At 51.4% G+C, this 16,326-nt stretch overlaps 1 protein-coding gene across 4 annotated transcripts in view; it reads right to left on the bottom strand.

The window, feature by feature from the left end:
• Positions 1 to 3,111: 3,111 nt before the first annotated feature.
• numb (NUMB endocytic adaptor protein) overlaps positions 3,112 to 16,326 on the bottom strand; it is a 109,590-nt gene continuing 96,375 nt past the window's right edge. For all 4 annotated transcript variants that reach the window (XM_036963114.1, XM_036963112.1, XM_036963113.1 and 1 more), the window contains 3 exons: positions 8,109 to 8,267; positions 5,768 to 5,935; positions 3,112 to 3,994 (listed from right to left, as the gene is read on the bottom strand). In XM_036963114.1, coding sequence (XP_036819009.1) covers positions 3,225 to 3,994; positions 5,768 to 5,935; positions 8,109 to 8,267 — 1,097 coding nt within the window. In that variant the 3' untranslated portion in view covers positions 3,112 to 3,224. The remainder of the gene's footprint in view (positions 3,995 to 5,767; positions 5,936 to 8,108; positions 8,268 to 16,326) is intronic.

The following is a 16,326-nucleotide window of genomic DNA, read 5'->3' on the forward strand; positions in this document are numbered from 1 at the left end:
GTTCTACTGCAAAACCACTGGATTCAGAACTACAGTTCGATTTAAAAACAAACAAACAGTTCAGGACACCCAGGTCATTTTGTCACAGATAAGGCTGGAAGGAGGATTCCTGGATTTCCTGTTTATTACCTTTTAAAAATTCCAAGAGTTTTCCCAACCAGGATTTCTGGAACCCGGGTGATTTATAGACCGTCACTGGAATTTTGCAATCCTCTGGGGAGGAGGAGCCACAAATATCCATTACTATAGCTAGACCCATGACTGACCCATCCATACATTACCCACAGCCATGACCTGTGGTACCATCATTCATCACTGTGGTCAAATTATCACCTACTACAGTGCTTGTGCAACAAAAAACAAAAAAAAAATGGGAGATCTGTCAAGCAATCATTTTCATTGAAAAATATAATTTAAGGAGAAAAATTAGGAGATGACACTGTCCAAAGTGATAAAAATACAAAATCAAAAAATATTACCAGAAAAATTAAACAATGACAATGAAGAAGACAGAGAAAGTTGAATGTGTACTAACAAGTACTATCGAGTACTAACAAGTACTCATGAGTACTATCGAGTACTAACAAGGACCATTGAGTCCTATCGAGTACTAACAAGCACTATGGAGTCCTATCGAGTACGAGACCAGTACTATTATAGCAAGGAGACTTGAGAGAGCAGAGCTGTAGTAAGCAGAGGCAACCTGGGGTGTAATTCATTAGTGGAACATCGTACCAAACATTTGCTTCAAACGGGGGAAAAAAAAATAAATATTTTTTTTTGCAAATCGAAAATGAGTTTCTATTGGACAAATTCAGGTAGGTCCTGCCCAGTTTCCGTTCGGTTCCTAGTGAACACACCCTTGGATATCCCTCGACTATCAGCTCCATCACTGCTTCTGCCCACTGGATCCACATTGAATTGTTGCTGCAATGAGGATTGACTATTTACAGTGAGATGCACATCCAAGCCAGTCAACCGACAAGACGACAGAATTCCTTTTAAAAATAAGAAGTAAAAACAACTGTCCATTCAAACAAAAACACATCGTCATGAAAATCAGACTCCTGCCGTGAGCTGTGTTGCTGTGTATACTCCTATATTCTTAATAGATATATGTTATCTATAACACAATTGCTTGTATACACGTTACACATCGACTCATTCTCATTGTAGCTAGCTAGTAGCGTCTGTGCCTCTGGCAAAAAAAAATGACATACAACTCTTCTGTTAAGATTTCCAAAGCTATTTAAAATATACCTTAATGCATAAAAATAAAGATTTTGGCATTCTGTCACTTCTGATTTTGAAGTTTTATATGAGAACCTCTGGTCTGGAGGCTCAGTTCTCTTTCAGTGCTGCAGTCCTTCTGCCTGACAGGTGGCCGGGAGAGCAGGTCATACTCCAGCCACCTGGGGGCGCTGTGAGCTGGACCAGGAGAGGGAGGCAGGGGAAGGAGCCGTAACCCCTACTACAGTCATTATGGTCTCTCCAGAGCTGGGAGGGCTAGTTGGGTCTGAGGCGGAGCTGGTTGGTTGGGGCTTGGTTGAGGCTGACTGGGTTGAGCTGGGTGGCTGGTTGGGGCTGACTGGTTGGGGCTGACTGGGTGGCTGGTTGGGGCTAGGCTGACTGGTTGGGGCTGACTGGGTGGCTGGTTGGGGCTAGGCTGGCTGGTTGGGGCTATTTGGGGCTGGCTGGTTGGGGCTGGTTGAGGATGACTGGGTTGAGCTGGGTTGCTGGTTGGGGCTGGTTGAGGCTGACTGGTTGGGGCTGGTTGAGGCTGACTGGTTGGGGCTGGTTGAGGCTGACTGGTTGGGGCTGGTTGAGGCTGACTGGTTGGGGCTGGTTGAGGCTGACTGGTTGGGGCTGGTTGAGGCTGACTGGTTGGGGTTGGTTGAGGCTGACTGGTTGGGGCTGGTTGAGGCTGACTGGTTGGGGCTGGTTGAGGATGACTGGGTTGAGCTGGGTTGCTGGTTGGGGCTGGTTGAGGCTGACTGGTTGGGGCTGGTTGAGGCTGACTGGTTGGGGCTGGTTGAGGCTGACTGGTTGGGGCTGGTTGAGGCTGACTGGTTGGGGCTGGTTGAGGCTGACTGGTTGGGGTTGGTTGAGGCTGACTGGTTGGGGCTGGTTGAGGCTGACTGGTTGGGGCTGGTTGAGGATGACTGGGTTGAGCTGGGTTGCTGGTTGGGGCTGGTTGAGGCTGACTGGTTGGGGCTGGTTGAGGCTGACTGGTTGGGGCTGGTTGAGGCTGACTGGTTGGGGCTGGTTGAGGCTGACTGGTTGGGGTTGGTTGAGGCTGACTGGTTGGGGCTGGTTGAGGCTGACTGGTTGGGGCTGGTTGAGGCTGACTGGTTGGGGCTGGTTGAGGATGACTGGTTGGGGCTGGTTGAGGATGACTGGTTGGGGCAGGTTGAGGATGACTGGTTGGGGCTGGTTGAGGATGACTGGTTGGGGCTGACTGGTTGGGGCTGACTGGTTGGGGCTGACTGGTTGGGGCTGACTGGTTGGGGCTGACTGGTTGGGGCTGACTGGCTGGGGCTGACTGGCTGGGGCTGACTGGTTGGGGCTGACTGGTTGGGGCTGGTTGAGGATGACTGGTTGGGGCTGGTTGAGGATGACTGGTTGGGGCTGACTGGTTGGGGCTGGTTGGGGCTGACTGGGGCTCTAGGACTCCACAGGGTCCACCCAAAGAAACTAAACCCACAATATGCCTGTTAAGCAGCAGCACCTCAATAATTCCATCTCTCCATGACCTCTCAGTGCTGCCAGCAGCTTCACCCCAACTTATAGATGCACCCATACATTTCCCTCCTCCTCCCTCAAGTCCCCCCACAAAGCCAGACCAGGCGGATGGAGAGACAGAGAGAGAGGCTACCTCCTTCTCTCTCCCCAACCTGAACAATCAACAGAACAGCCTCCTTTCCTCTCCTCCCCAGTCGTCATCCTCCCTAGTCCACCTCCCCCAGTCCTCCCCAGTCCTCCTCCTCCACCAGTCCTCCCCAGTCCTCCTCCTCCACCAGTCCCTCCTCCTCCACCAGTCGTCATCCTCCGTAGTACACCTCCCCCCAGTCCTCCCCCTCCACCAGTCTTCCCCAGTCCTCCTCCTCCACCAGTCCTCCCCAGTCCTCCTCCTCCCCAGTCGTCATCCTCCGTAGTCCACCTCCCCCCAGTCCTCCCCCTCCACCAGTCCTCCCCAGTCCTCCTCCTCCCCAGTCTCTCAGTCTCTAGAGTTGGATCTCAAAGGTTGTGTGGAGCTCGGAGGAGAAGGGGTTAGTGGGCGACGGCGTGGTGTGCTGACGGGACCGACTCTCCAGGGAGGCCCACTTGGCCTCGAAGGGGTCGGCCGCGGGCTGGAGCTGCGAGGGAAGGGGAGGGGCCGGGGAGGACTGAGGGGGCAGGGGGGGAGGGGCCGGGGAGGACTGAGGGGGCAGGAAGGGAGGGGCCCAGCTGTCAGCTCTGCCCCCATTGAAGGCTACACTCCCATTGGGTGGCTGAAGGGGGACAGGCAGGGGCATCGAGGGCTGCTGATGGGGGTTGTTGTAAGGATCATACTGGGGGATGGGGTACGCCTGGGTCTGGGGGGTTGAACCAAACAAATAGGCTACCATCTGAGAGGAGGTGATGCCCACCACCGGCACACTGGGCTGGGCATAGGGCAGCCCGTTGGACATTGGGTAGGCAGGCTGGCGAGGGGGCAGGGAGGACATGAAGGCCACGGGAGCAACAGATGGCACAGGCATGGGGGCAGAGAAGGGCTGGCCTGTGGGTAGTGTGGTTGAGAATGCCTGGGTTGGGGTGGTGGACAAGGCTGGCGGGTTGGGGGTGAGGAACGGTTGGAAGGGGGGTGTGGACGCGGGCTGCAGAGCGCAGATAGACTTGGTGACCTCCTCGAGCCAGCGGTCAGCCTCGGACGGCGTGCGGCGGTGGGATGGGTGCGATGGGGACGCCGTGGTGGAGGGTGGAGCTACAATCACTGGGGTTGTCCAATCAGCTCCTGTTGGGAGGAAACACCAGAGAATGTTTGGGAGAGACTAATTAACACAGAATTGTAGATATAATTGTGCATTTAACACTGTGACAACAGATATAAAAAGAGCATCATCAATAGATTTGTTTGACGACAACAATTGCTAACTTGCTAAACACTCGTCTCATGTCAGACCTGCTGTGGAATCCTGTCTGTCTGTGGTCTGGTGTCTCAGTCCATAGAAACAGAACCAGTCCGTCTGTGTTCTGGTCTGGTGTCTCAGTCCATAGAAACAGAACCAGTCTGTCTGTGTTCTGGTCTGTTGTTGTCTCAACCCACAGAAACAGAACCAGTCTGTCTGTGTTCTGGTCTGGTGTCTCAGTTCATAGAAACAGAACCAGCCTGTCTGTGTCCTGGTCTGGTGTCTCAGTCCATAGAAACAGAACCAGCCTGTCTGTTCTGGTCTGGTGTCTCAGTCCATAGAAACAGAACCAGCCTGTCTGTGTTCTGGTCTGTTGTTGTCTCAACCCACAGAAACAGAACCAGTCTGTCTGTGTTCTGGTCTGGTGTCTCAGTCCATAGAAACAGAACCAGCCTGTCTGTGTCCTGGTCTGGTGTCTCAGTCCATAGAAACAGACCCAGCCTGTCTGTTCTGGTCTGGTGTCTCAGTCCATAGAAACAGAACCAGCCTGTCTGTGTTCTGGTCTGTTGTTGTCTCAACCCACAGAAACAGACCCAGACTGTCTGTGTTCTGGTCTGGTGTCTCAGTCCATAGAAACAGACCCAGTCTGTCTGTGTTCTGGTCTGGTGTCTCAGTTCATAGAAACAGAACCAGCCTGTCTGTGTCCTGGTCTGGTGTCTCAGTCCATAGAAACAGAACCAGTCTGTCTGTGTTCTGGTCTGGTGTCTCAGTCCATAGAAACAGAACCAGCCTGTCTGTGTCCTGGTCTGGTGTCTCAGTCCATAGAAACAGAACCAGCCTGTCTGTTCTGGTCTGGTGTCTCAGTCCATAGAAACAGAACCAGCCTGTCTGTCCTGGTCTGGTGTCTCAGTCCATAGAAACAGACCCAGCCTGTCTGTTCTGGTCTGGTGTCTCAGTCCATAGAAACAGAACCAGTCTGTCTGTGTTCTGGTCTGGTGTCTCAGTCCATAGAAACAGAACCAGTCTGTCTGTGTTCTGGTGTCTAAGTCCCCAGAAACAGAACCAGTCTGTGTGTTCTGGTATCTCAGTCCATAGAAACAGAACCAGTCCGTGTGTTCTGGTATCTCAGTCCATAGAAACAGAACCAGTCCGTCTGTGTTCTGGTCTGGTGTCTCAGTCCATAGAAACAGAACCAGTCTGTCTGTGTTCTGGTGTCTCAGTCCCCAGAAACAGAAACAGTCCGTGTGTTCTGGTATCTCAGCCCATAGAAACAGAACCAGTCTGTCTGTGTTCTGGTCTGGTGTCTCAGTCCATAGAAACAGAACCAGTCTGTCTGTGTTCTGGTGTCTCAGTCCCCAGAAACAGAACCAGTCCGTGTGTTCTGGTATCTCAGTCCATAGAAACAGAACCAGTCCGTCTGTGTTCTGGTCTGGTGTCTCAGTCCATAGAAACAGAACCAGTCCGTCTGTGTTCTGGTCTGGTGTCTCAGTCCATAGAAACAGAACCAGTCCGTCTGTGTTCTGGTCTGGTGTCTCAGTCCATAGAAACAGAACCAGTCCGTCTGTGTTCTGGTCTGGTGTCTCAGTCCATAGAAACAGAACAACCACAGTAGTAGCCAAACACCAAGGGTCCGGAGGCTTCTATGCTCTAGTCCTTACCTGGGTGTGCAGAGGTAGAGGCAGCTGAGGTATGTTGCCCTGCTTGGCAGTGGGGGCTCGGGGTCTTGGCCCAAGGGTTAGTGTCTCGAGCAGGTAGTGGAGGGGGCAGTGCTGGAGAGTTAGCAGCAACAACAACAGCAGGAGGGAAGGCAGGACCGGTACCGTTCCCTACGGCAGAGTGAATAGCAAACAGGACAGCAGAGAGAGAGGAAATAACAGTAGTATGAGAAGGGCAGGTAGACGTGGTGGTATTAGATGGACAGGTAGACGTGGTGGTATTAGATGGACAGGTAGACGTGGTGGTATTAGATGGACAGGTAGACGTGGTGGTATTAGATGGGCAGGTAGACGTGGTGGTATTAGATGGACAGGTAGACGTGGTGGTATTAGATGGACAGGTAGACGTGGTGGTATTAGATGGACAGGTAGACGTGGTGGTATTAGATGGACAGGTAGACGTGGTGGTATTAGATGGACAGGTAGACGTGGTGGTATTAGATGGACAGGTAGACGTGGTGGTATTAGATGGACAGGTAGACGTGGTGGTATTAGATGGACAGGTAGACGTGGTGGTATTAGATGGACAGGTAGACGTGGTGGTATTAGATGGACAGGTAGACGTGGTGGTATTAGATGGACAGGTAGACGTGGTGGTATTAGATGGACAGGTAGACGTGGTGGTATTAGATGGGCAGGTAGACGTGGTGGTATTAGATGGACGTGGTGGTATTAGATGGACGTGGTGGTATTAGATGGACAGGTAGACGTGGTGGTATTAGATGGACAGGTAGACGTGGTGGTATTAGATGGACAGGTAGACGTGGTGGTATTAGATGGACAGGTAGACGTGGTGGTATTAGATGGACAGGTAGACGTGGTGGTATGAGATGGGCAGGTAGACGTGGTGGTATTAGATGGACAGGTAGACGTGGTGGTATTAGATGGACAGGTAGACGTGGTGGTATTAGATGGACAGGTAGACGTGGTGGTATTAGATGGACAGGTAGACGTGGTGGTATGAGATGGGCAGGTAGACGTGGTGGTATTAGACGGACAGGTAGACGTGGTGGTATTAGATGGGCAGGTAGACGTGGTGGTATTAGATGGACGTGGTGGTATTAGATGGACAGGTAGACGTGGTGGTATGAGATGGACAGGTAGACGTGGTGGTATGAGATGGACAGGTAGACGTGGTGGTATTAGATGGACGTGGTGGTATTAGATGGACGTGGTGGTATTAGATGGACGTGGTGGTATTAGATGGACGTGGTGGTATTAGATGGACGTGGTGGTATTAGATGGACAGGTAGACGTGGTGGTATTAGATGGACAGGTAGACGTGGTGGTATTAGATGGACAGGTAGACGTGGTGGTATTAGATGGACAGGTAGACGTGGTGGTATTAGATGGACAGGTAGACGTGGTGGTATTAGACGGACAGGTAGAAGTGGTGGTATGAGATGGACAGGTAGACATGGTGGTATTAGATGGACGTGGTGGTATTAGACGGACAGGTAGACGTGGTGGCATTAGACGGACAGGTAGACCTGGTGGTATTAGACGGACAGGTAGACGTGGTGGTATTAGATGGACAGGTAGACGTGGTGGTATTAGATGGACAGGTAGACGTGGTGGTATTAGATGGACAGGTAGACGTGGTGGTATTAGATGGACGTGGTGGTATTAGATGGACAGGTAGAAGTGGTGGTATTAGATGGACAGGTAGACGTGGTGGTATTAGATGGACAGGTAGACGTGGTGGTATTAGATGGACAGGTAGACGTGGTGGTATGAGATGGACAGGTAGACGTGGTGGTATTAGATGGACAGGTAGACGTGGTGGTATGAGATGGACAGGTAGACGTGGTGGTATTAGATGGACAGGTAGACGTGGTGGTATTAGATGGACAGGTAGACGTGGTGGTATTAGATGGACAGGCAGACGTGGTGGTATTAGATGGACAGGTAGACGTGGTGGTATTAGATGGACAGGTAGACGTGGTGGTATTAGATGGACGTGGTGGTATTAGATGGACGTGGTGGTATTAGATGGACGTGGTGGTATTAGATGGACAGGTAGACGTGGTGGTATTAGATGGACGTGGTGGTATTAGATGGACAGGTAGACGTGGTGGTATTAGATGGACGTGGTGGTATTAGATGGACAGGTAGACGTGGTGGTATTAGATGGACGTGGTGTTATTAGATGGACAGGTAGACGTGGTGGTATTAGATTACTTTTACGGATGGATACTAACACAGACAGCCCGAGTGTCACAAGCACACACACAGTAGTAGTGTAATTTTGCATAGCAACAGTTAAATCTGTCAGTGTAGTTACCTGGCTGAGCCCCTAGGGGCGCTACAGGTGACTGTGGGGAGGAAGCTGGTCGGGGCATGGGGGCCTGGGAGAAGGGGTCTTCAGGAGGACCACTGAATGCTGAGGCGATCTGGGTACACAACGAGCTGATGCTGTCCCCCTCTCCCTCCATCTCCGGGACTGAAACACAAGAAAATAACATTTCAAAATTTTACCTGACCGCCTTTTACCTGACCGCATTTTACCTGACCGTATTTTACCTGACCGTGTTTTACCTGACCGTGTTTTACCTGACCGTGTTTTACCTGACCGTGTTTTACCTGACCGTGTTTTACCTGACCGTATTTTACCTGACAGTATTTTACCTGACCGTGTTTTACCTTTACCTTTAGCTTGTTAATTAGTCATGTCAAACATAACAATAATAATGTGGTAGGTGTTTCTATTTGTCCCATTTCACACGTTTGAATTAGAAATTGTGTTTTGTTGCACACCCCAAATGCCTGAGACACCTGTCAGTCATTATCAAGGGTCATGGCCTTCACTGGAGCAATTAAAAGTTAAGTGCCTTGCCCACACCAGCCCCGGGATTCAAACCAGCAACCTTTTGGTTAATGGCCAAGTGCTCTAACGTCTCGATCACACCGCCGACATTGCGTTTTGGTACACCAGACAAACATTAATTTCCAACGGAACGCTGCATGTACCTTGCAGCGTTACGTTGCAGTGGGTTCTGTGTGGTTGTATGCGTAGACTTGACAGAAATAGTAGCAGAAGGTGAAAGTTTAAGCGTTGGACACATACCCACTAAAAATGTGGGATGACATCATGAACAAGATGGCGCCGAAGAACATGGCTGACGGTGATCCACACCTTTTGCGTGAAGAAAAGAAGCAGGAAAAAAGGGAACGCAGATCGGGTTGTCTTCTGAGAATCCGTAGGCGAGCGAGTAAACTCCCATTGCCATCCGTTCTTCTTGCTAACGTGCAAACATTGGAAAATACAAATTGATGACCTACGATTAAGATTATCCTACCAACGGGACATCAAAAACTGTAACATCTTATGTTTCACCGAGACGTGTCTGAACGACGATTACGGACAATATAGAGCTAGCGAGATTTTCCATACACCGGCAGAACAGAGACGCTCCCTATGGTAAGACGAGGGGTGGGGGTGTGTGTCTATTTGTCAATAACAGCTGGTGTGCGATGTCTAATATTAAAGAAGTCTCGAGGTATTGATCACCTGAGGTAGAGTACCTTATGATAAGCTGTAGACCACACTATCTACCAAGAGAGCTCTCATCTGTATTATACATAGCCATCTATTTACCGCCCCAGACTGATGCTGGCACTAAGACCGCTCTCAAGCAGCTCTATTTGTCATGTACTGTCATGTTGTGTCTTGTTTCTGCCCTTTCCCTTCACCCTGCTGGTCGTTGTTAGGTTACCTTTTCTCCCCCTCTTTTCCCCAGCTGTGCCTTGTCTCCTCCTAACTACCTCGTCACCCCTTTTCCCACCTGTTCCCTTTTTCCCTCTGATTAGTCCTCTATATCTCTCTCTGTTTCTGCTCCTGTCTTTGTCGGATTCTTGTTTGTGTTGTTCATGCCTGAACCAGACTATCGTCATGTTTGCTGCAACCTTGTCCTGTCCTGTCGGAACCTGCCGGTCCATCTGAGCCTACGTTTTGTTTTGTTATTAAAGAAGCTCTGTTTACGTTAATTCGCTTTTGGGTCCTCATTCACGCACCGTAACAGAAGAATCCGACCAAGAATGGACCCAGCGACTTCGGATCCTCTCCACTCAGCCGTCGAGATCCAGGGAGCGATGCTAGGCAGACACAAGCAGGAATTGTCTGCTGCTCGGCATGCCGTTGAGACCCTGGCCACCCAAGTCTCCAACCTCACAGAACAGGTTCACCATCTCCGCCTCGATCCACCGGCCACTTCCAGGGCTTTCGAATCTCCGGAGCCCAGGATCAATAACCCGCCGTGTTACTCTGGGGAGCCCACTGAATGCCGCTCGTTCCTCACCCAGTGTGATATTGTGTTTTCTCTCCAGCCCAACACTTACTCCAGGAGCACTGCTCGTGTCGCCTACGTCATATCTCTCCTTACTGGACGGGCTCGTGAGTGGGGCACGGCAATCTGGGAGGCAAGGGCTGAGTGTACTAACCAGTATCAGGACTTTAAGGAGGAGATGATACGGGTTTTTGATCGATCTGTTTTTGGGGAGGAGGCTTCCAGGGCCCTGTCTTCCCTATGTCAGGGTAATCGATCCAGAACAGACTACTCTATTGAGTTTCGCACTCTTGCTGCCTCCAGTGGCTGGAACGAGCCGGCTTTGCTCGCTCGTTTTCTGGAGGGTCTCCGCGCAGAGGTAAAGGATGAGATTCTCTCCCGGGAGGTTCCTTCCAGCGTGGATTCCTTGATTGAACTCGCTATTCGCATTGAGCGACGGGTTGATCTTCGTCACCGAGCTCGTGGAAAGGAGCTCGCGTTCTCCGTTGCCCCCCTCTCCGCATCACTACCATCTTCCTCTGCCGGCTCGGGTGCTGAGCCTATTCAGCTGGGAGGTATCCGCATCTCGACTAAGGAGAGGGAACGGAGAATCACCAACCGCCTCTGTCTCTATTGCGGTTCTGCTGGTCATTTTGTCACTTCATGTCCAGTAAAAGCCAGAGCTCATCAGTAAGCGGAGGGCTACTGGTGAGCGCTACTACTCCTGTCTCTCCTTCAAGATCCTGCACTACCTTGTCGGTCCATCTACGCTGGACCGGTTCGTCAGCTTCCTGCAGTGCCTTAATAGACTCTGGGGCGGAGGGCTGTTTTATGGACGAGACCTGGGCTCGGGAACATGACATTCCTCTCAGACAGTTAAGGGAGTCCACGGCCTTGTTCGCCCTGGATGGTAGTCCTCTCCCCAGGATTCAGCGTGAGACGCTACCTTTAACCCTCACTGTTTCTGGTAATCATAGCGAAACCATTTCTTTTTTAATTTTTCGTTCACCTTTTACACCTGTTGTTTTGGGCCATCCCTGGCTAGTTTGTCATAATCCTTCCATTAATTGGTCTAGTAATTCTATCCTCTCCTGGAACGTCTCTTGTCATGTGAAATGTTTAATGTCTGCTATCCCTCCTGTTTCCTCTGTCTCTTCTTCACAGGAGGAGCCTGGTGATTTGACAGGGGTGCCGGAGGAATATCACGATCTGCGCACGGTGTTCAGTCGGTCCAGGGCCACCTCTCTTCCTCCACACCGGTCGTATGATTGTAGTATTGATCTCCTTCCGGGAACCACTCCCCCCCGGGGTAGACTATACTCTCTGTTGGCTCCCGAACGTAAGGCTCTCGAAGATTATTTGTCTGTAGCTCTTGCCGCCGGTACCATAGTCCCCTCCTCCTCTCCCGCCGGAGCGGGGTTTTTTTTTGTTAAGAAGAAGGACGGGTCCCTGCGCCCCTGCATAGATTATCGAGGGCTGAATGACATAACAGTGAAGAATCGTTATCCGCTTCCTCTTATGTCTTCAGCCTTCGAGATCCTGCAGGGAGCCAGGTTTTTCACTAAGTTGGACCTTCGTAACGCTTACCATCTCGTGCGCATCAGGGAGGGGGACGAGTGGAAGACGGCGTTTAACACTCCGTTAGGGCACTTTGAATACCGGGTTCTTCCTTTCGGCCTCGCTAACGCTCCAGCTGTCTTTCAGGCATTAGTCAATGATGTCCTGAGAGACATGCTGAACATCTTTGTTTTCGTTTACCTTGACGATATCCTGATTTTTTCACCGTCACTCCAGATTCATGTTCAGCACGTTCGACGTGTCCTCCAGCGCCTTTTAGAGAATTGTCTTTTTGTGAAGGCTGAGAAGTGCTCTTTTCACGCCTCCTCCGTCACATTTCTCGGTTCTGTTATTTCCGCTGAAGGCATTAAGATGGATCCCGCTAAGGTCCAAGCTGTCATTGATTGGCCCGTCCCTAAGTCACGCGTCGAGCTGCAGCGCTTTCTCGGCTTCGCGAACTTCTATCGTCGTTTCATCCGTAATTTCGGTCAGGTGGCAGCTCCTCTCACAGCCCTTACTTCTGTCAAGACGTGCTTTAAGTGGTCCGTTTCCGCCCAGGGAGCTTTTGATCTCCTCAAGAATCGTTTTACATCCGCACCTATCCTTGTTACACCTGACGTCACTAGACAGTTCGTTGTCGAGGTTGACGCGTCAGAGGTGGGCGTGGGAGCCATTCTTTCTCAGCGCTCCCTCTCTGACGACAAGGTCCACCCTTGCGCGTATTTTTCTCATCGCCTGTCGCCGTCGGAACGTAACTATGATGTGGGAAACCGCGAACTGCTCGCCATCCGCTTAGCCCTAGGCGAATGGCGACAGTGGTTGGAGGGGGCGAACGTTCCTTTTGTCGTTTGGACTGACCATAGGAACCTTGAGTACATCCGTTCTGCCAAACGACTTAATGCGCGTCAGGCGCGCTGGGCGCTGTTTTTCGCTCGTTTCGAGTTCGTGATTTCTTATCGTCCGGGCTCTAAGAACACCAAGCCTGATGCTTTATCTCGTCTCTTCAGTTCTTCAGTAGCCTCCACTGACCCCGAGGGGATTCTCCCTGAGGGGCGTGTTGTCGGGTTGACTGTCTGGGGAATTGAGAGGCAGGTAAAGCAAGCACTCACTCAAACTCCGTCGCCGCGCGCTTGTCCTAGGAACCTTCTTTTCGTTCCCGTTCCTACTCGTCTGGCCGTTCTTCAGTGGGCTCACTCTGCCAAGTTAGCCGGCCACCCTGGCGTTCGGGGTACGCTTGCTTCCATTCGCCAGCGTTTTTGGTGGCCCACCCGGGAGCATGACACGCGTCGCTTCGTGGCTGCTTGTTCGGTCTGCGCGCAGACTAAGTCCGGTAACTCTCCTCCTGCCGGCCGTCTCAGGCCGCTTCCCATTCCCTCTCGACCGTGGTCTCACATCGCCTTAGATTCTGTCACCGGACTGCCTTCGTCAGCGGGGAAGACTGTTATTCTTACGGTTGTCGACAGGTTCTCTAAGGCGGCTCATTTTATTCCCGTTGCTAAGCTTCCTTCTGCTAAAGAGACGGCACAAATCATCATCGAGAATGTTTTCAGAATTCATGGCCTTCCGTCAGACGTCGTTTCGGACAGAGGTCCGCAATTCACGTCTCAATTTTGGAGGGAGTTTTGCCGTTTGATTGGGGCTTCCGTCAGTCTCTCTTCCGGCTTTCACCCCCAGTCTAACGGTCAAGCAGAACGGGCCAATCAGACTATTGGTCGCATCTTACGCAGTCTTTCTTTTCGCAACCCTGCGTCTTGGTCAGAACAGCTTCCCTGGGCAGAATACGCCCACAACTCGCTTCCTTCGTCTGCGACCGGGCTATCTCCTTTTCAGAGTAGCCTCGGGTACCAGCCTCCGCTGTTCTCATCTCAGTTCGCCGAGTCCAGCGTCCCCTCCGCTCAGGCTTTTGTCCAACGTTGCGAGCGCACCTGGAAGAGGGTCAGGTCTGCACTTTGCCGTTATAGGGCGCAGACTGTGAGGGCTGCTAATAAGCGTAGAACTAAGAGTCCTAGATATTGTCGCGGTCAGAGAGTTTGGCTCTCCACTCAGAACCTTCCCCTTAAGACCACTTCTCGCAAGTTGACCCCGCGGTTCATTGGTCCGTTCCGTATTTCTCAGGTCATTAATCCTGTCGCAGTTCGACTTCTTCTTCCGCGATACCTTCGTCGCGTCCACCCGGTCTTCCATGTCTCCTGTATCAAGCCCGTTCTTCGCGCCCCCGCTCGTCTTCCCCCCCCCCCCCCCCCATCCTTGTCGAGGGCGCACCCATCTACAGGGTCCGTAGGATTTTGGACATGCGTCCTCGGGGCCGTGGTCATCAGTACCTAGTAGATTGGGAGGGGTACGGTCCTGAGGAGTTGGATTCCCTCTCGGGACGTGCTGGACCGTGCGCTGATCGATGATTTCCTCCGTTGCCGCCAGGTTTCCTCCTCGAGTGCGCCAGGAGGCGCTCGGTGAGTGGGGGGGTACTGTCATGTACTGTCATGTTGTGTCTTGTTTCTGCCCTTTCCCTTCACCCTGCTGGTCGTTGTTAGGTTACCTTTTCTCACCCTCTTTTCCCCAGCTGTGCCTTGTCTCCTCCTAACTACCTCGTCACCCCTTTTCCCACCTGTTCCCTTTTTCCCTCTGATTAGTCCTCTATATCTCTCTCTGTTTCTGCTCCTGTCTTTGTCGGATTCTTGTTTGTGTTGTTCATGCCTGAACCAGACTATCGTCATGTTTGCTGCAACCTTGTCCTGTCCTGTCGGAACCTGCCGGTCCATCTGAGCCTACGTTTTGTTTTGTTATTAAAGAAGCTCTGTTTACGTTAATTCGCTTTTGGGTCCTCATTCACGCACCGTAACACTATTAGGCCATAAGCAAAGAAGAAAACGCTCACCCAGAATCAACGCTCCTAGCAGCCGGGGACTTTAATGCAGGGAAACTTAAATCAGTTTTACCTCATCACATACCAGCATGTTAAATGTGCAACCAGAGGAGAAAATCCAACCTAGACCACCTTTACTCCACACACAGAGACGTGTACAAAGCTCTCCCTCGCCCTCCATTTGGCAAATCTGACCATAATTCTATCATCCTGATTCCTGCTTACAAGCTAAAACTAAAGCAGGAAGTACCAGTGACTGTGTTTTACTAGCACAGACTGGAATATGTTCCGAGATTCATCCAATGACATTGAAGATTATACCACCTCAGTCATCGGCTGCAACAGTAAATGCATCAACAACAACATCCCCACACAGTGACTGTACGTACATATCCCAACCAGAAGCAATGGATTACAGGCAACGTCCGCATCGAGCTAAAGCTGCTGCATTCAAGGAGCGGGAGACTAATCCGGGCGCTTATAAGAAATCCTGCTATGCCCTCAGACAAACCATCAAACAAGCAAAGCGTCAATACAGGATTCAGGTTAAGATCGAATCCTCCTACACCGGCTTGGACGCTTGTTGGATGTGGCCTGAAAACTATTACGGACTACAAAAGGAAACACAGACGTGAGCTTCCCAGTGATGCGAGGCAACCAGACGAGCTAAATGCCTTTAATGCTCGCTTCGAGGCAAGCAACACTGAAGCATTCACGAGAGCACCAGCTGTTTTGGATGACTGTGTGATAATGCTCTCGGTAGCTGATGTGAACAAAACCTTTAACCAGGTCAACATTCACAAAGCGGCAGGGCCAGACAGATTACCAGGACATGTACTCAAAGCATGCATGGACCAAATGGCAAGTGTCTTCACTGATATTTTCAACCTCTACCTGTCAGAGTCTGTAACACCTACACGTTTCAAGCAGACCACCATAGTCCCTGTGCCCGAGGAAGCGAAGGAAACCTTAAATGATTACCGCCCCGTGGCACTCACGTCGGTAGCCATGAAGTGCTTTGAAAGGCTGGTCATGGCTCACATCAACAGCATCCTCCCAGACACCCTAAACAAACATTGGGGCCCCTCAGGGGTGTGTACTTAGTCCCCTGCTGTACTCCCTGTTCAACCATGACTGCGTGGCCAAACAAGACTCCAACACCATCACTAAGTTTGCGGACGACAACAGTGGTAGGCCTGATCACCGACAATGATGAGACGGCCTATAGGGAGGAGGTCAGAGAACTGGCAGTTTGGTGCCAGGACAAGAACCTTTCCCTCAATGTCAGCAAGACAAAGGAGCTAATCGTGGACTACAGGAAAAGGAGGACCGAGCACGCCCCCATTAACATCAAAGACTCACCGAAGTTATAGACTGTTTTCTCTGCTACCGCACGGCAAGTGGTACTGGAGCACCAAGTCTAAGACCAAAAGGCTCCTCAACAGCTTCTACCCCCAAGCCATAAGACTGCTGAACAATTAATCAAATGGCCCCCGGACAATTTACACTGACCCCCCCCCCCCCCCCCCCCCCCCCCCCTCCCTTTTGTACACTGCTGCTACTCGCTGTTTATAATCATCATCATGCATAGTCACTTCACCCCCACCTACATGTACAGATTACCTCAACTAACCTCAACTAACCCCGCACCGGTACCCCCTGTATATAGCCTCCACATTGACTCGGCACCGGTACCCCCTGTATATAGCCTCCACATTGACTCGGCACCGGTACCCCCTGTATATAGCCTCCACACTGACTCGGCACCGGTACCCCCTGTATATAGCCTCCACACTGACTCGGCACCGGTACCCCCT

This window comes from Oncorhynchus mykiss, chromosome 25, assembly GCF_013265735.2.
Source record: "Oncorhynchus mykiss isolate Arlee chromosome 25, USDA_OmykA_1.1, whole genome shotgun sequence".
Taxonomy (NCBI): Eukaryota; Metazoa; Chordata; class Actinopteri; order Salmoniformes; family Salmonidae; genus Oncorhynchus; species Oncorhynchus mykiss.